The sequence below is a fragment of the Lepidochelys kempii genome, chromosome 3, assembly GCF_965140285.1.
Source record: "Lepidochelys kempii isolate rLepKem1 chromosome 3, rLepKem1.hap1, whole genome shotgun sequence".
Classification (NCBI taxonomy): domain Eukaryota; kingdom Metazoa; phylum Chordata; order Testudines; family Cheloniidae; genus Lepidochelys; species Lepidochelys kempii.
The window spans coordinates 91,268,078-91,288,704 of record NC_136382.1 but is presented as its reverse complement, the minus strand read 5'-3'; the positions used below and the strand labels follow the sequence as shown (position 1 = coordinate 91,288,704).

General features: G+C 42.0%; 1 protein-coding gene across 5 annotated transcripts in view; it reads left to right on the top strand.

The window, feature by feature from the left end:
• Nucleotides 1-20,627, top strand: part of GOPC (golgi associated PDZ and coiled-coil motif containing) — a 66,633-nt gene that overhangs the window by 20,841 nt on the left and 25,165 nt on the right. For 2 of the 5 annotated variants that reach the window (XM_073337143.1, XM_073337147.2), the window contains exons 2-3: nucleotides 9,782-9,946; nucleotides 14,146-14,169. In XM_073337143.1, coding sequence (XP_073193244.1) covers nucleotides 9,782-9,946; nucleotides 14,146-14,169 — 189 coding nt within the window. Of the gene's footprint in view, nucleotides 1-2,716; nucleotides 5,563-9,781; nucleotides 9,947-14,145; nucleotides 14,170-20,627 lie in introns of those variants that run through there. The other 3 variants (XM_078852176.1, XM_073337142.2, XM_073337144.1) reach the window with 3 other exon arrangements.

Here is a 20,627-nt window from a genome sequence, read left to right as displayed (position 1 = left end):
AGTTAAGGTTGCTGGGTGGTCTCCCTGCAGAAAGTTGAGGTGAGCAAAACCAGAAAATGCAGTTAAATTTGTCCATGTAATTAATTCTGCCCTCTTTCAGCAGTATCTCAATATGCCCCTTTACCGCACATACCTTTATTCTTCCAGCCCCACAGTTGCTGAAATGTACAAGCTCTTCATCTCTTTTTAAAATCCATTCACTCTCATCCCCAGGGTCGGGCATTGTGGGACAGTTTCTGCAGCCACAGTCAATGTCAGCAACTCAGTGTGTTACAGCGACACTGCATCGATTAACTACATCAACTTAAGCGCTACGCCTCTAGCGGAGGTGGAGTTAAGTCAGTGTAGTGGACAAGTTACATTGGTGGGAGCTACATTTCAGTGTAGATGCTTACAGAGTTAGGTCCGTGTAAGCTGTGTTACATTGTCCAAACTCTGTAGTGTAGACCAGGCCTACATATTGGAGGAAATAATTGGGCCTGCTTGGTAAAGGTGTGTTTTTGATTTGATGACATTCGTGAATTACTTTGAGCTGTGTGATAGACCTGTGATTATGATAAGATAAGATCTACGTTTTGCACCTTCTGTGTGTGAGCAAAGGAGAGAGGACACAATATGCAGCATTTTAATGCAGAATCGTGTAGGTTATGTTAGTAGCAGGGCACAGGGCTTTTATTACAAAGGCCACTGTAAGATGGAATATGAGAGGATTCTAGTGCTTTAAGTGAAAGTGTAGTTGTAGAAGGTGTCCTGGGAGTTGTGTAAAGTGTAAGAGTTGTTGTCATAAATATAAAGGGAAGGGTAAACCCCTTTGAAATCCCTCCTGGCCAGGGGAAAGCTCCTCTCATCTGTAAAGGGTTAAGAAGCTAAAGGTAACCTCGCTGGCACCTGACCAAAATGACCAATGAGGAGACAAGATACTTTCAAAAGCTGGGAGGAGGGAGAGAAACAAAGGGTCTGTGTCTGTCTGTATGCTGCTCTTGCCAGGGACACAACAGGAATGGAGTCTTAGAACTTTTAGTAAGTAATCTAGCTAGGTATGTGTTAGATTATGATTTCTTTAAATGGCTGAGAAAAGAATTGTGCTGAATAGAATAACTATTTCTGTCTGTGTATCTTTTTTGTAACTTAAGGTTTTGCCTAGAGGGGTTCTCTATGTTTTTGAATCTAATTACCCTGTAAGATATCTACCATCCTGATTTTACAGGGGGAATTTCTTTATTTCTATTTACTTCTATTTTTTATTAAAAGTCTTCTTGTAAAACACTGAATGCTTTTTCATTGTTCTCAGATCCAAGGGTTTGGGTCTGTGGTCACCTATGCAAATTGGTGAGGCTTTTTATCCAACATTTCCCAGGAAAGGCGGGGTGCAAGTGTTGGGAGGATTGTTCATTGTTCTTAAGATCCAAGGGTCTGGATCTGTAGTCACCTAGGCAAATTGGTGAGGCTTTTTACCAAACCTTGTCCAGGAAGTGGGGTGCAAGGTTTTGGGAAGTATTTTGGGGGGAAGGACGCGTCCAAACAGCTCTTCCCCAGTAACCAGTATTAGTTTGGTGGTGGTAGCGGCCAGTCCAAGGTGTAATATTTTGTACCTTGGGGAAGTTTTGACCTAAGCTGGTAAAGATAAGCTTAGGAGGTTTTTCATGCAGGTCCCCACATCTGTACCCTAGAGTTCAGAGTGGGGGAGGAACCGTGACATGGTGGCACAGCGGTGGGATTAACCTGAAATCATTTTGAGATCCAGTTGAGATTTTTTGAACTAGAAATACAGATTTTAAAAAGGAATTTTTAGGAAGTCCAGGAAGCAGCTTTGAAACTGAAAGCAGCTTGGTTTCTCTCTGCTTTGTGGCCAAGCAGAGACAAAAGGGGATTATCTTGTGAATTGCAGGTTTTCTTTGCCTGGAGGCAGGGTACTTAACTCCTGCAGGGAAATTCACAGTCTTCCAACCCAGAGGTTTTTTTTTTCTTTTCTTCCTAAAAGTAAATAGGGGGTGTGTGCTCTACCCATTTGCCTGGAGACAAAAGTGGCAGGGGTTTTTTTTTAGGATTTTGATTTTTTTTTTGTTTTACAAGGAGCACAGGTTTGAAAAGAAATTTTTTTTTCTTTGGGCTGGGTAAACAGGTTTTCAAGTAGTTGGAGGTTTTTTACTTTAATTTGGGCCCAGAGCAGAGACAAGGGAATTGTCTTTTTCTGTAGGCTGACAATCACTATCAGAGAATAGGTATTCTATTCCAGCACAGCAAAATTTTACAGCCAAGTTTTGTTTGTTTATTTCTAAACCTCGGGTGTAAAGTTAGTTAAAAACAGAGAGGTTAGAATGGCCAAATCCTCGGCTCGACTACAGCTGGAATTAGCCAAATTTCAGGCTGAGGAAAAACAAAGGGAACATGAAAGACAGATAGAACTCATGCGGCTGGAGAAGGAGGTACAGGAGGCTGCCCACAAGAGGGAAATGGAGGCAAGGAAGCATGTGGAGGAGATGGAGAGGATAAAGGCCCAGCAGAATATACCAACAAACCCTAGCAATCCTTCTCCAGGTACCACTTCCCATCCCAGAAAGTTCCCCACCTACAAGGCAGGTGATGATACTGAGGCCTTCTTAGAAAACTTCGAAAGGGCCTGCCTTGGGTACAACATCTCTACTGACCAATACATGGTAGAGCTGAGGCCGCAGCTCAGTGGACCCTTAGCTGAGGTGGCAGCTGAAATGCCTAAAGAACATATGAACAAGTATGAACTGTTTAAATCCAAGGCGAGAGTCAGAATGGGGATAACACCCGAGCAGTCTCGTCGGAGGTTCCGAGCCCTAAGGTGGAAACCAGACATGTCATTTACCCGACATGCCTACCACATTGTGAAACATTGGGATGCCTGGGTATCAGGAGCAAGTGTTGAATCTCCAGTAAATTTGCCCTTCCTAATGCAAATGGAACAATTCTTAGAGGGTGTTCCTGAGGAAATAGAAAGATACATCCTAGATGGGAAACCCAAAACTGTAATCGAGGCAGGAGAGATTGGAGCCAGATGGGTGGAGGTGGCAGAGAAGAAGAAAACTGGTCGCAGTTGGAGCGGAGACCAGAAGGGACCACCCCAGACCACACCCTATTACCGGGGGCCGCCCAAAGCCCCACCTACCTCCCAAAGAACCCTCCAGACCCCTTATCGTCCCACCACCCCGTTCTCCAGCAACCCACCTCGCCCCGGTGACCCGTCAGCTGGACGATGTTTTAAATGTAACGAGCTGGGGCATGTAAAGGCCAACTGCCCCAAGAACCCCAACAGATTACAGTTCATTGCACCGGAATCACACCAGAGGTCCACAGGCCCAGATACCTCCCAGATACCCTTGGAGCGGAGGGAAACTGTGAGTGTGGGCAGGAAGAAGGTCACCGCGTGGAGGGACACCGGAGCACAAGTGTCAGCTATCCATGCTTCCTTAGTGGACCCCAATTTAATCAACCCAGAGATCCAAGTGACGATTCAACCCTTCAAGTCCAACTCTTTCAATTTGCCTACAGCCAAGTTGCCTATCCAGTACAAGGGCTGGTCAGGAATGTGGACTTTTGCAGTCTATGATGATTATCCCATCCCCATGCTGTTGGGGGAAGACTTGGCCAATCATGTGAAGCAGGCCAAGAGGGTGGGAATGGTCACCCGCAGCCAGGCTAAACAAGCCGTGAGGCCTAGCTCTGTTCCGGAAACTTCTATCAGGGCCCGGTCAGAGGTGATGGACCCGGACCCCAGGCCAATGTCTGCAACAGCAGTAGTGGATCCAGTCCCAGAGACCCAGACGGAACCAGTCCCAGAACCGGAACCAGCCAAACAACCAACACCAGACCCCGTGCCAGCACTGAATCCAGTACTTGCAACCTCAACACCAGAGGGCCCCACCGAACCTGAACTGGCAGCAGCCGATAACCCTACACAAGAGGCTCAGCCGGAGCCTGAATCCCAACATAGTGCACCAGCGGAGAGCGGTTCACAGTCAACAGAAACAGCTCCATCCCCTATATCGCTTCCAGAGGGACCAAGCCTATGTCCCCAATCCAATGAGGAACTGATGTCTCCAGCATCAAGGGAACAGTTCCAGACCGAACAGGAAGCAGATGAAAGCCTCCAGAGAGCGTGGACGGCGGCACAGAGCAACCCACCGCCTCTCAGCTCTTCTAATCGATCCAGGTTTGTTGTAGAAAGAGGACTTTTATACAAGGAAACTCTTTCTGGGGGACACCAGGAAGACTGGCATCCTCAGAGACAGTTGGTAGTTCCAACTAAATACCGGGCCAAGCTCTTGAGCTTAGCCCATGATCACCCTAGTGGCCATGCTGGGGTGAACAGGACCAAAGACCGTTTGGGGGGGTCATTCCACTGGGAGGGAATGGGCAAGGATGTTTCTACCTATGTCCAGTCTTGTGAGGTGTGCCAAAGAGTGGGAAAACCCCAAGACCAGGTCAAAGCTCCTCTCCAGCCACTCCCCATCATTGAAGTTCCATTTCAGCGAGTAGCTGTGGATATTCTGGGTCCTTTTCCGAAAAAGACACCCAGAGGAAAGCAGTACATACTGACTTTCATGGATTTTGCCACCCGATGGCCGGAAGCAGTAGCTCTAAGCAACACCAGGGCTAAAAGTGTGTGCCAGGCACTAGCAGACATTTTTGCCAGGGTAGGTTGGCCCTCCGACATCCTCACAGATGCAGGGACTAATTTCCTGGCAGGAACTATGAAAAACCTTTGGGAAGCTCATGGGGTAAATCACTTGGTTGCCACTCCTTACCATCATCAAACAAATGGCATGGTGGAGAAGTTTAATGGAACTTTGGGGGCCATGATATGTAAATTCGTAAATGAGCACTCCAATGATTGGGACCTAGTATTGCAGCAGTTGCTCTTTGCCTACAGAGCTGTACCACATCCCAGTTTAGGGTTTTCCCCATTTGAACTTGTATATGGCCGTGAGGTTAAGGGGCCATTGCAGTTGGTGAAGCAGCAATGGGAGGGATTTACACCTTCTCCAGGAACTAACATTCTGGACTTTGTAACCAACCTACAAAACACCCTCCGAACCTCTTTAGCCCTTGCTAGAGAAAACTTACAGGATGCTCAAAAAGAGCAAAAAGCCTGGTATGATAAACATGCCAGAGAGCGTTCCTTCAAAGTAGGAGACCAGGTCATGGTCTTAAAGGCGCTCCAGGCCCATAAAATGGAAGCATCGTGGGAAGGGCCATTCACGGTCCAGGAGCGCCTGGGAGCCGTTAATTATCTCATAGCATTCCCCACCTCCAACCGAAAGCCTAAGGTGTACCATATTAATTCTCTAAAGCCCTTTTATTCCAGAGAATTAAAGGTTTGTCAGTTTACAGCCCAGGGAGGAGACGACGCTGAGTGGCCTGAAGGTGTCTACTACGAAGGGAAATGTGCTGGTGGTGTGGAAGAGGTGAACCTCTCCATGACCCTTGGGCGTATGCAGCGACAGCAGATCCAGGAGCTGTGCACTAGCTACGCGCCAACGTTCTCAGCCACCCCAGGACTGACTGAACAGGCATACCACTCCATTGACACAGGTAATGCTCACCCAATTAGGGTCCAACCTTACCGGGTGTCTCCTCAAGCTAAAACTGCTATAGAACGGGAGATCCAGGATATGTTACAGATGGGTGTAATCCGCCCCTCTGAAAGTGCATGGGCATCTCCAGTGGTTCTAGTTCCCAAACCAGATGGGGAAATACGTTTTTGCGTGGACTACCGTAAGCTAAATGCTGTAACTCGCCCAGACAACTATCCCATGCCACGCACAGATGAACTATTAGAGAAACTGGGACGGGCCCAGTTCATCTCTACCTTGGACTTAACCAAGGGGTACTGGCAGGTACCGCTAGATGAATCTGCCAAGGAAAGGTCAGCCTTCATCACACATCTCAGGCTGTATGAATTTAATGTACTCCCTTTCGGGCTGCGAAATGCACCCGCCACTTTCCAAAGACTTGTAGATGGTCTCCTAGCGGGATTAGGAGAATATGCAGTCGCCTACCTTGACGATGTGGCCATATTTTCGGATTCCTGGGCAGACCACCTGGAACATCTACAAAAAGTCCTTGAGCGCATAAGGGAGGCAGGACTAACTGTTAAGGCTAAGAAGTGTCAAATAGGCCTAAACAGAGTGACTTACCTTGGACACCAGGTGGGTCAAGGAACTATCAGCCCCCTACAGGCCAAAGTGGATGCTATCCAAAAGTGGCCTGTCCCAAAGTCAAAGAAACAGGTTCAATCCTTCTTAGGCTTGGCCGGTTATTACAGACGTTTTGTACCGCACTACAGCCAAATCGCTGCCCCACTGACAGACCTAACCAAAAAGAAACAGCCAAATGCTGTTCAGTGGACCGGAAAGTGTCAGAAGGCCTTTAACAAGCTTAAAGCGACACTCATGTCTGACCCTGTACTAAGGGCCCCAGACTTTGACAAACCGTTCCTAGTAACCACAGATGCATCCGAGCGTGGTGTGGGAGCAGTTTTAATGCAGAAAGGACCTGATCAAGAATTCCACCCTGTAGTGTTTCTCAGCAAAAAACTGTCTGAGAGGGAAAGCAACTGGTCAGTCACTGAAAAAGAATGTTATGCCATTGTCTACGCTCTGGAAAAGCTACGCCCATATGTTTGGGGACGGCGTTTCCACCTGCAAACCGACCATGCTGCACTAAAGTGGCTTCACACCGTCAAAGAAACTAACAAAAAACTTCTTCGGTGGAGTTTAGCTCTCCAAGATTTTGATTTCGACATCCAACACATCTCAGGAGCTTCTAACAAAGTGGCTGATGCACTCTCCCGTGAAAGTTTCCCAGAATCAACTGGTTAAAATCGTCCTTGAGATGTGGAAAATATTGCTGGTCTTTATGTACTTGGTAGTATATTTAGAGATGCATGTGTCTTATTAACTCTGTTTTCCTAGAGCTCCAGGAAGAAATCCCAGCCAGTGTTTCACCTTAGCTGAGATTTGGGGGGCGTGTCATAAATATAAAGGGAAGGGTAAACCCCTTTGAAATCCCTCCTGGCCAGGGGAAAGCTCCTCTCACCTGTAAAGGGTTAAGAAGCTAAAGGTAACCTCGCTGGCACCTGACCAAAATGACCAATGAGGAGACAAGATACTTTCAAAAGCTGGGAGGAGGGAGAGAAACAAAGGGTCTGTGTCTGTCTGTATGCTGCGCTTGCCAGGGACAGAACAGGAATGGAGTCTTAGAACTTTTAGTAAGTAATCTAGCTAGGTATGTGTTAGATTATGATTTCTTTAAATGGCTGAGAAAAGAATTGTGCTGAATAGAATAACTATTTCTGTCTGTGTATCTTTTTTGTAACTTAAGGTTTTGCCTAGAGGAGTTCTCTATGTTTTTGAATCTAATTACCCTGTAAGATATCTACCATCCTGATTTTACAGGGGGAATTTCTTTATTTCTATTTACTTCTATTTTTTATTAAAAGTCTTCTTGTAAAACACTGAATGCTTTTTCATTGTTCTCAGATCCAAGGGTTTGGGTCTGTGGTCACCTATGCAAATTGGTGAGGCTTTTTATCCAACATTTCCCAGGAAAGGCGGGGTGCAAGTGTTGGGAGGATTGTTCATTGTTCTTAAGATCCAAGGGTCTGGATCTGTAGTCACCTAGGCAAATTGGTGAGGCTTTTTACCAAACCTTGTCCAGGAAGTGGGGTGCAAGGTTTTGGGAAGTATTTTGGGGGGAAGGACGCGTCCAAACAGCTCTTCCCCAGTAACCAGTATTAGTTTGGTGGTGGTAGCGGCCAGTCCAAGGTGTAATATTTTGTACCTTGGGGAAGTTTTGACCTAAGCTGGTAAAGATAAGCTTAGGAGGTTTTTCATGCAGGTCCCCACATCTGTACCCTAGAGTTCAGAGTGGGGGAGGAACCGTGACAGTTGTAAATGGCTATGAAGTGGTTATTAAATTGTACACATGGTATTGTTTCTGGGGAGTTGGCTAAGTTGACCCCAAATGTGGGTCACTAACCCTATCCGGCACCCTCCTGATGCACACTAAATTTCAAAGGGATCTGACTTACCATGTTGATTTTAGCTTCGAAAGGTCAACCTTTAAATAGAAGTTGTTGACACAACTTAACTGTAGTGGTGCAGCCACTTCACTATAATAAACTGCCATCATTCCTTGTTGGAGTGGAAATATCTTACAGTATTGGAAATCAGTTTATCTATTGGATATATTATTTTGATTCTTAGAATTAAGTAGGCTGCCTGATCTGAAAAAGGTGACATATCAGTGAAATTATTTAGATGAGTTTAGAGATTTGTGGTCAGCTTTCTTAAAAGCGTATGATTGTATGACGGACTAAAGGTTTAGGATTTTTTTATTTTCAGTACAGTATTTGTGATATGCCACCAGTTATATTACCTTCTGTGTGTCACCCTTGGGTCTGAATACTTATGTTTGTGATACTGTAAAATGTGAGATGGAATTATGAATTTATCATGTGTATGTGAATAGGTTACTTCCTTCTCTCTTCACTTTATCTCATGTGTGTATTAGAGCAGCTCCATTTATTTATTTGTTTTTATACTTTAAAAAATAGATTGTGTGTTTGGCATATGTGAATGAGTTTGCTCTCAGTATGGTTCCCAAAGGACTTATGTCCACATCACAGAACCAATAGCCACAATTCTTACTGATTGGCAATCTGAACAGAGAAGCCAAGGATTTAATAGATTGTATGAACTAACCTCATGCTGTTAGAATTGTATTTTATAGATCAAGTGCAGCATTTGTGGCTGGACAGTGGTGGAGCAATATATGAAGTTTTTACTATTTATGATTTACCTGTTTTTGAATAAATAGGACTTCAGTCTTAGAGTTAAAATGCAAAAGAATATTTTAAACATACATTTTATTACGTTAGTAGTTAGGATACATTAAAAAGGAGTATGGTGTAGGCAAATGTCACTGAGGTAAAGCCCAACCCTGCTTCTCTAGGTCTATGGCAAAATTGTGAGGGTAGCTATATTGGGCTCTTTGATGTTAAGACCTTAAAAAAGAAATCTGCTTAGTAGTACATCACCTTGAGTATTGATGGTGTCTTTTAAACATCTTTTCAACTATTATTTTTTCTGTTTGAGAGTAGAGTATTTAAAACAGAGACATCAATAATGCCTTTATTAGAGAGAGTGATATGGTTTTGCAAATAAATCACAAACTTTTTATTTAGAAAAGGATTTTAAAAACCACTTGATTGTAGAAGTAGATTTCTTTTGTAGAAGCCTATTCATCCTAAAACAAGTTTTTAAAAATTACTCGGGTTTTCTTGGCATTTAGGGCAAATTCTGGCTTGCCCTGTCAACAGATATTTTCTGTTGAAGGTAGGGAGGCTATGATTCGTCCTATAATTCGAAATTTTCAGTGTCAGAAGAAATCTGTGTAGTCTTACTAAGATCTCTGTGGATATGTGCTTTTAATTCATGGGAGTCTATATAGGAATTTATGCAGAGGCTTCATTTTCTTTGTTGTTAACCTGTAATGGATTATGAAGGAAGTTCCATTCACTTTTCAGAAGAGTGGTTGTGTTTGTGTGCTGGGAGTTAGAGAAGAAAATATGTTGTAAATGAAGGAATCCTTAGAGGGGTATGAGAGACTCATGGAAAGAATCCAATTCCATCTTTATTTTACCTGTGCATCTGAAACCTTTATAGTGTAGAATGTGACTCCATTTTATAATAATGAGAAACAAAATTTTAATAATTGCACTCATTGTTGGACTCCTGATATCTTCCAGGCGCAGCTGGTGGATCTGAAATCTGAACTGACAGAAACTCAGGCTGAGAAAGTAGTATTGGAAAAAGAGGTGCATGATCAGCTTTTGCAACTCCATGCCGTTCAACTTCAGTTGCATGCCAAAACTGGCCAGAGTGTTGATTCTGGGGCAATTAAAGCAAAATTGGTGAGTATCATAGATTAAAGGAAAAAGTTCAAACTACACTTTTTTATTGACTGTGTAAGTGGTGAAATGTTAATGTTGCTGGCACAAACTTACTTGAACACCGGTTTTAAAATAAACAAGTATATGTTACCTAAATTTCTTATACTATTTCTTTTGGAGACTGCTAAAATGATGAGTTAGTAACCTACTATAGCTGGAAAAGTACAGTAGAGAGAAACAGAGGAGTCCCAAACAGATGTCTATCAACATTCAGGGTTGTAGGCTGTTTGCTTTGAAATACGTATGTAATAATTTCAAAGAAATTGTATTAAAGTTCTGTAGTGGGAAAAAATTAAGATTGTGCTTTTTTGTTTTTGTAATATAAATAAGCTCTGAGAGTTGGTGTTTTAACTTTTGAAATATTGGAAATATTAATTTTTTGTGAAGGTTTTCTGTGGAGAATGAAGAGAAGTTGATAGGCAGTTTTCTTAATTGAAGAGTTTTCCTGGGGTAGAAAAGATCTTTGAACGTCTAATGTGAAAAATAAGCATATCTTACAAAAAATAACCAGGGCTTCTTTTTGCATTGTGAAAAAGAGGAGACACCCATTCCTCTCCCTCCCTCTCCACTCCACTCTAGGGTAGTGGGATTTTTTTTTTTGTGGTGTGGGTAACTGTTAGGGGGCTTATTCCTTCACCCACTTACTTCCCTGGTCCTTCTCACATGAACAGAGAGCAACAATACCCGAAGTCCAAAGGTGCAAACAATTCGATGTTTATTGGGGTGAACTTCCAGCAAGCATGATTCCAGTTTCCTTCCTTAGTATCCTCCTTCCCAGCTCTGACACCACAGAGCCTTACACCTGTGTCCCTGTTCCCATTCCTGCCCTTAGCCAAACATGATTCCAACTTCCTTACTCCCATTCCCTATTCCCATTTCCCCCTTTAGCAAAACATGATTCCAATTTTCTTACCCCCATTCCCTGTTCCCATCTCCCCCTTTAGCAAAACATGATTCCAATTTTCTTACCCCCATTCCCTGTTCCCATCTCACACACCCCCATGCCCACCCCCACCCACACCCACACCCAGTCACTTCCTCATTGACTACAGATTATATAGTAAAACTTGAGTTCTGCTTAGCTATACCTTAACCAATCATTCTCCTGAAATTTAACTAACCAATCCTAACATATTGTAACATGATTATGTAACCAATTATATCCCACCACCTCAATTAGTTTACACCCAGCAAAATTAATTATACAGCAGACAGGAACAATCACAGAACCAGACAGAGATTATACAGACAAACAACAGCAAAGTGGGAACTATAATGACAAAACAATACAGAAGTGAGGATTTCACATCCCAGCTATTGATAAGTGAGTTCTTGCCAGACAGGATGCTATCAAACTAAGTTTCCTTTTACATTTTCTAGGCACTTCCCTTTCTCTGGAGGTGATAGGAATACAATCCTGTCCTGATAGTGCCTAACAGCCCAATAGCCTAATTTCAATGTGACTAGTTTGGAATGTGAGGATGTGACCATTCGCTTCCCAGCTTATGGCTGCCTCTGCTGCTTAGCCAAAGGCCTTAGCCTAAGAACAGGGCCTCAGACTGTCACAGTAAGAGAAGGCCCTTACACCAGCAGACAGTGATTTTGATTCTCTCTTTTATACCTCTATCACTAGCCAAGTGATAAGAATACACCTAAATTCTTAGAGTACAGGCCTTTGCAGACAGGCCTGAATATCTATATCCTAACAGTAACTACTAGAGATAAGACTGAAACTTTTTCAGTGGTCCTCCTTTTTTCGTATTTCCAAACTGGGCCACCTCCCATCTCAGTCTTATTGTTTAATTCAACAGATCATCAGGAAAGACTCAATTCACCACTGGTGATTTGTAAAACACATTTTGAGGAACTATTTGACAAATGCCACCAAACAGCCATTTTTTTTTTCTGTTAGCGTTCTCTGGTTTTTAACTGGTGATCTAAACAAGAAACATTCTTTCTCATTACTAATCACAGCTAGCATGGTTTCAGGGTACAGCATGAACAGAATTTTAATAAATAAAATAAAAATCATTCTGTATAGGCTATCTGAGTTGCAGGACTCTGACCTGGTTTCTGAACATTGTTTTCTCACTTTATAATTCTTACAGCTCTTAAGCCATGTTTGTCTATGACCATGTTGAAGATTGTTTCTCTACCAAGTTCAAGTTGTGAAGCCTCAACGTATATGGAAAGTTTTCCTGTTACCTTAATGTGTATTAAAATACAGAAATCCCGAAGACAGAGTAAAGCAAACTCAAAAGATACGCCTAGATTTTTAATGAGTACAGTTTCAACGTAGATAAATCCCTAAACAATATGGGGAAAGTTTACTCCTTAGTTTTAACTTTAAAGACAGACATTTTTGTGGCTTTAGCACAGAACTATAATATTTTTCCATTTGGTTCAGGTAGTTTTTTTTTTAAATAGACAAGCTTCAGGATTTATCTATGTTGAAATTGTACTCATTAAAAATCTAGGCTGACATTTTGTCTTTAATTCAGTATGGTGCCTTGCCTCTTCCCCTTTCTTATAAACCACAAGGCTTATCTTTTGAATTTGCTTTACTCTGTCTTCTGGGATTTCATAGAATTTTAGTGGAGAGAAACTGTCCTTTAAACTGTTTTAGATCTAGAAACTACAAAGGCTGAAGAGCTTGAGCAAGCAAAATTGGAGCTACTTAGATGACAACAAAAATTGAAAATCTGAGTTTTAGGCTAAAAAGAGCTTTAGTGGTGACCTTCTATCAGTCTGAATCTGCCATGGGGAGGTATTTTGAAGGGAGACCGTGTCAACGTGTTACTGAAAAATATAATGCTGCATATGTTAACCTCCCTCCCTCTCTGCCCAGTATACAACTTCTCTTACTAGAGCATGTGGGAAGGTTGATATGCAGTTTACTATTAATGCATATTTGACAAACTCCAAGTTATGCAAAACATTGGTGAATTAAAACATATTTAAACTTTCAAGAAAAAAGAAAAGGAGTACTTGTAGCACCTTAGAGACTAACCAATTTATTTGAGCATAAGCTTTCGTGAGCTACAGCTCACTTCATCGGATGCATACTGTGGAAACTGCAGAAGACATTATATACACAGAGACCATGAAACAATACCTCCTCCCACCCCACTCTCCTGCTGGTAACAGCTTATCTAAAGTGATCACTCTCCTTACAATGTGTATGATAATCAGGTTGGGCCATTTCCAGCACCAATCCAGGTGTATATAATCTGTGTATATAATGTCTTCTGCAGTTTCCACAGTATGCATCCGATGAAGTGAGCTGTAGCTCACGAAAGCTTATGCTCAAATAAATTGGTTAGTCTCTAAGGTGCCACAAGTACTCCTTTTCTTTTTGCGAATACAGACTAACACGGCTGTTACTCTGAAACCTAAACATTCAAGGTTGCTCAACAGTTGACTACATGCAGTTTACTCTACAAACATCTTTCAGATACGATCTCTTTTTTTTAACATCCAGTCTGTGCTGCATGGACATGAAAGCTCTTTTGGTACTTTTTGTAAGAGTTTATAAGAGTTTGACCAAAGTGACTTTGGTCAAAAATGTATCTCCTGCTCCTGTTTTGCAGCGCATTATATATATTTTTTTGCTGCTTATGTACATACGTCCCATAAGTGGCTGAATACCAGATGTGTAGTATATAGCTTGAAAAGTATTTTATGATGCTATGTAAATCTGAATTATAATTTAACTGTCAGGTAAAACCCTTAGTTTAGGTTCAAAAAGGCTTAGAAGCAAATCTGTATTTTATTGTTCTTTGAAAAGCAATGATCTCTTCCCCAACAAAATCTGGAAATCTTTATAGCAATCTTACTTATTTCAAGATTTTGTAGATCTTTGCAATACTTATGTTTCATAAGGAAATTAATGTATGTAATTTTCTAACAAAGTTAAGAATTTTAATGATTTATTCCTTACAATGCATACTTTGATGCAGAAATTGGTACAACATAGGCTTTTTTGTTTAATACCATACTTATTTTTGTGTCCTTTATTAATAAACCTAGTACATTTCATTAGTAGTGTTCTGACAGAATAAGACTGATATTTGCATTTATTTTATGGCATTTTCTAGAAGTTCACTTTGCCAGTGTTTGTCAGTTTTTCTGATTATGGAACTGTTTTCTTCTTTCTTAAGTCTATCCTTTCTGTGGATGAGTTGGTAAGTATGCTAGTTGCCTTCATCTGTATTTAAGTCAGTGCTTTTGTTTTGTGTGGCAGTATACATATTGGCCTCTGAGACTAGAAAAACAGATCTGGCTGGCTTTCTTCCCCGCTGGTTGGCCACATATCTGATATTGTTGACAATTTTTAGTTTTGGTGCCTGTTATCCCAAGCCTGTGCATGTCTGTATTTGTTTATATTTCTGGTTTCTGCAACTGTTTTGGGATGATATGGTCTGGTAACTTATGAAATTCTGAAGGTTGTCTGATCTTGCTACACAGAAACAAAATCTGAAACTGTTTAAGTATTTATTTAAAAATAACAATATTCAGCATGTTATGAGCAATAATTTTTGTACATTATCAATTTTCTCTGGTAAGATGTCAGTTTTCATACATTCCCCCCTCTCCTCAATTCCCTTTTTGTGAGTGTGTTGTTTTTAATGTAACTTTCCTATTTATTAACAGTCCTATGGTCCCTAGATATGTAAGCTTAGTAGTACTTATATGGAGGTGTTTGGTAGTGATTCAGACTTGAGACTTTCACCTCTTAAACTTTGCAAGTGATAGACTTAAAGATTTTTAAATAATGTCACTATTTTCATAGAATTATGGACCATATAGCTACTATTAAAAATTTGTTTTTATCTATTGAAAAATCATTAAGTAATAGAGATCTGTTATTCTTGAGTAAAACTTTGTATTTTAATGTTGTCTGTATTAAGCATAATTTTTCTGCTTTAAGGAATGTTAGTCATGATATAAAAACTAGAAAGCAATATCTGCTTATATAGGCATAATATAACTGATTTGGGAAAAGGCTGAGGTATTCTTACATATTAGGACACTAGCCTGTCATGCCATCTTAACTCAGTACATTTTATGTTAAGAATTAGCCATTTTCTAATGATTTGCTGTAATGTGTGGTTAGATTTTTTTTTTTTTTTTACAGCAGTAAGGAAATATCATTCACTGTTGTAATGGTAAATGTTGTTTTATGCAGTGTGTGAACTTTTAGTGCCAACAATTGTAAGCGTATATTCTTACATGCCACTTAAAGAATGGACAGTGTTAGAATGCGACTTAAAGAATGGATAGTGGATAGCACTGTGTATGTTTAAGGTTCAGTTCCAACTTTCATTTTAACCCCACCTGTTTCAATTGCGTATAACTTTGTCTCACTAACTGGTCCTGGAATGTAATTTTCCAGCCTTTGACAGAGGCCAGAGGAGAAATTTTGGGGTGGAAAATTTGAGCAAATTTTTTTGCTTATGTTTGAGTTCCATTATTCCTTGTTTCTTCTGGAAAGAAATATTTCACAAGGATATCTGAACAATGGCTCAAGTTAGAAACATCAGACTTGATTTGTTTTGTAAATTTAATTAGAATATAAGGAATAAGCCACATTTGAAGAAAATCAGTGGTATAGCTTTACACTTATGATCGTTTAAAGTGGATCACTTCACACATGAACAGTAGAATTCTGCTATTTGGTTTTTTAGTTGATCTAAAAATTCTAGATCACTTTAGAAAGTTAGCTTGTGGTAGGTGAGACACAAAAGGTTGGAATTAGGAGCTTCTTTCAAGAGCTGTCAAACCAAAATCTCTGGATCAAGGAAATTACACATTCTGGAAGCTCTTAATCTTTTCTCAGCTAAAACCAAACCAAAAAGACCCCAAGAAACTCTATGCAAAAAAATACCGTTGGTATAAGTTAGGGTTCAGAAACTAAACAAAAACGTCAGGTAATGCAGAGCTCTGTGCAGTATTGTAGCTGAGTCAGTCCCAGGATACTGGAGAGACAAGATGGGTGAGGTAATATCTTTCATTGGACCAACTTCTGTGGGTGAGAAAGAGAAGCTTTTGAAATAATGTAGAGTGAAGATTGAATGTTCAACCTTTAATCTCTTCCTTCATGCATAAGCCTTAAACTGTGGCCTCTTTCTGACATTTTATATGTACGGGATATCCTACAAATTGAGAATAAATTGTGTAATCAGTGGACATATACTAGCTCAGATCTTTGGGAGTGTTGGTGTGCCTTTGTGCCATCTTGGTAGTGCATAGGAACCCTAAAGCCAGCCTGATGGCTACATGAAGATCATGCTTGCATATTACACTCCCCTGTGGTAGAGTTGCCTGTGATGGGTTGGGTCACAGAAACCCCTTTGGGGCTGCCAACTGATGTGCCAAGACTACTTCTGCCCCTGCTTTCCCTGCCAATTTGGGACTCCAGAACCCTGCCTGGTTGTGCCAGACATGCTTTCTGGCTACAAACACAGACCCAGGTCTGAACCATGTCCCACAAACTGCAGGCTTAACTGAAAGCAGCTTAATCATAGAATATCAGTGTCGGAAGGGACCTCAGGAGGTCATCTAGTCCTACCTCCTGCTCAAAGGAGGACCAATCCCCAATTAAATCATGCCAGCCAGGGCTTTGCCATGCCTGACCTTAAAAACTTCTAAGGAAGGCGATTCCACCACCTCCCTAGGTAACGCATTCCAGTGTTTCACCACCCTCCTAGTGAAAAAGTTTTTCCTAATATCCACTCTTCCCCCACTGCAACTTGAGACCATTACTCCTTGTTCTGTCATCTGCTATCACTGAGAACAGTCTAGATCAGTCTTCTTTGGAACCCCCTTTCAGGTAGTTGAAAGCAGCTATCAAAATCCCCCCTCATTCTTCTCTTCCGCAGACTAAACAATCCCAGTTCCCTCAGCCTCTTCTCATAAGTCATGTTCCAGTCCCCTAATCATTTTTGTTGCCCTCCGCTGGACGTTTTCCAATTTTTCCACATCCTTCTTGTAGTGTGGGGCCCAAAACTGGACACAGTACTCCAGATGAGGCCTCACCAGTGTCCGAATAGAGGGGAACGATCACGTCCCTCGATCTGCTGTCAATGCCCCTACTTATACATCCCAAAATGCCATTGGCCTTCTTGGCAACAAGGGCACACTGTTGACTCATAGCTAGCTTCTCGTCCACTGTAACACCTAGGTCCTTTTCTGCAGAACTGCTGCTGAGCCATTCGGTCCCTAGTCTGTAGCGGTGCATTGGGTTCTTCCGTCCTAAGTGCAGGACTCTGCACTTGTCCTTGTTGAACCTCATCAGATTTCTTTTGGCCCAATCCTCCAATTTGTCTAGGTCCCTCTGATTCCTATCCCTACCCTCCAGCGTATCTACCTCTCCTCCCAGTTTAGTGTCATCTACAAACTTGCTGAGGGTGCAATCCACACCATCCTCCAGATCATTTATGAAGATATTGAACAAAACCGGCCCGAGGACCGACCCTTGGGGCACTCCACTTGATACCGGCTGCCAACTAGACGTGGAGCCATTGATCACTACCCGTTGAGCCCGACAATCTAGCCAGTTTTCTATCCACCTTATAGTCCATTCATCCAGCTCATACTTCTTTAACTTGCTGGCAAGAATACTGTGGGAGATGATGTCAAAAGCTTTGCTAAAGTCAAGGAACAACACGTCCACTGCTTTCCCCTCATCCACAGAGCCAGTTATCTCATCATAGAAGGCAATTAGATTAGTCAGGCATGACTTGCCCTTGGTGAATCCATGCTGGCTGTTCCTGATCACTTTCCTCTCCTCTAAGTGCTTCAGAATTGATTCCTTGAGGACCTGCTCCATGATTTTTCCAGGGACTGAGGTGAGGCTGACTGGCCTGTGGTTCCCAGGATCCTCCTCCTTCCTTTTTTTAAAGATGGGCACTGCATTAGCCTTTTTCCAGTCGTCCGGGACTTCCCCCAATCGCCATGAGTTTTCAAAGATAATGGCCAGTGGCTCTGCAATCACATCTGCCAACTCCTTTAGCAGTCTCGGATGCAACGCATCCAGCCCCATGGACTTGTGCTCGTCCAGCTTTTCTAAATAGTCCCGAAACACTTCCTTCTCCACAGAAGGCTGGTCACCTCCTCCCCATGCTGTGCTGCCCAGTGCAGTAGTCTGGGAGCTGACCTTGTTCATGTTCTTGTCTCTAACACTGAGATGCCCAGCTCCCAATGGGGTCAAAATCCCAAATAAATCCATTTTACCCTGTATAGAGCTTATGCAGGGTAAACTCATAAATTGTTCACCCTCTATAACACTGATAGAGAGATATGCACAGATTTTTGCCCGCCCCACCCCCCGGGTATTAATAAATACTTTGGCTTAATTAATCAATAAAAAGTGATTTTATTAAATACAAAAAGTAGGATTTAAGTGGTTCCAAGTAATAACAGACAGAACAAAGTGACTTATCAAGTAAAATAAAATATAGTAAGACATGCAAATCTAAACCTAATACAATAAGAAAACTGAATACAGATAAAATCTCACCCTCAGAGATGTTTCAATAAGCTTCTATCACAGACTGGACGCCTTCCTAGTCTGGGCACAATCCTTTCCCCTGGTACAGCCCTTGTTCCAGCTCAGGTGGTAGCCAGGGGATTTCTCATGATTGCCGCCCCCTTTGTTCTGTTTCACCTCCTTATATAGCTTCGCACAAGGCAGGAATTCTTTGTCTCTCTGGGTCCCCACTCCCTCCCTTCTAAATGGAAAAGCACCAGGTTTAAGATGGATTTCAGTACCAGGTGACATGGTCACATGTCCTGTGAGACCCCAAGCCTTCATTCCTCCCAGGCTGACTCACAGGAAGGCCTGCAAGCAAACAGAGCTATCCACAGTCAATTGTTCTGGTTGATGGGAGCCATCAAGATTCCAAACCACCATTAATGGCCCACACTTTGCATAATTACAATAGGCCCTCAGAGTTATATTTTATATTTTTAGTTTGATACAAGAATGATACATACATACAAATAGGATGACCACACTCAGTAGATTATAAGTTTTATAATGATACTTACAAGAGACCTTTTGCATGAAGCATATTCCAGTTACATTATATTCACACTCATTAGCATTTTTCATAAAATCATATGGAGTGCAGTGTCACATTGCCATAATACAACAAGGGCATGCCCTATAAGGGATGTGGCTAGGGCATCCCTGCACCCTGGTAATTCCTGTAATTGCCCAATGGCCATGGGGAGGAAGTGAATTAGACTAGCCTACAGGCCAATATATGACCTTTGGAATGGGAAGGCTAGCAAGTATTATGCCTCACATTTAGAGGATAGATCTGTCAATGGTTATTAGCCAGGATGGTCAGGGACACAGCCCCAGCCTCCAACTGTCAGAAGCTAGGACTGGAAACAGGAATGGATCACTTGAAATTCCCCTGTTCTGTTCGTTCCCTCTGAAGCACCTGGCACTGGCCACTGTCAGAGACAGGATACTGGGCTAGATGGACCATTGGTCTGACCCAGTATGGCCATTCTTATTCCCTAACTTATCTGTTTTAAATGCAGAACCCGTATTATACCAAAAGTACACATAGTGCATACGGTATCTTCAATTCTTTGGTGAAGCTGGGGAGGGTGTATGCTACAACTCAGGATGGGGAGACATAAAGGAAATTTTAAGCCAAAATTGTTGTCACTGTATTCTGCACCTCTTCTCCCCTCCAGTCCTTCTGACCCTGGGCTGACTGTGACTGTGTGCCAGGTTGATCTAATTTGCACCTGGGAATCAACCCAGCATATACCCAGCTGGATCAGGAAGGTCATGATACAAAGGTCACAAAGGTGACTTTAAACTACCTTTCTGCCTCCCCATCCTGAGCTGTGCCATGCATTTCTCAGTCATATTTAAGGATTGGGGCCAATATATGTACTATGCTGTACTAATGTGTAATACAGTCTCTTTATTCAACTACATAACATGCCAATTTAGGAGATGAGAAATATACTAATCTTCATCATATGGGAAGCTCACCATTCTGACAATTGTCTATGGCCATACCACTATGACAATAGCTGTGGCTGGAAGCTGGTTGGGCCAAACCCGTCTAACTTCCTAGATGAGATTAGTTTCATAGGACAATGCAGGGTTAGTAGGCAGCAGGTGTGTTACAAATTGTTATGAACTATAAAATGGGGGTGTCAGTTCAGTCCATGGTTTTTAGCGTCCAGCAGAGTTATAAAATTATTTTGTTTTCAGATATTTAAAATACAACTTGACATTAGCATCAATTACACTGGGTTGTAATTATCTGATGATACACTCTATTGGTACCAGGATGGGATAGTAGGTAACAACTAGGGTGGTGCAGTTGTTTGGATTTTTCTTCCCCATACAGGAATGCGCATGGGGTATCATCAAACATTTACAACCAATATTTGATGGGGACCACATGCTGAAAGAAATCTTCCCTGAACCCTCTTCAAACAATCTCCCAACCTCATCATCAGAAGCAAGCTCCCCACAGACTAGAACACACCAACTCAAAGCTGCACCAGATTCTGCCAAAACAATAGATGCAAAACCTGAAGATGTATTTTCAGTGCTATGATGATCAATACCTTCTACAACAGTGGTTCTCAGACTAGGGGCGCT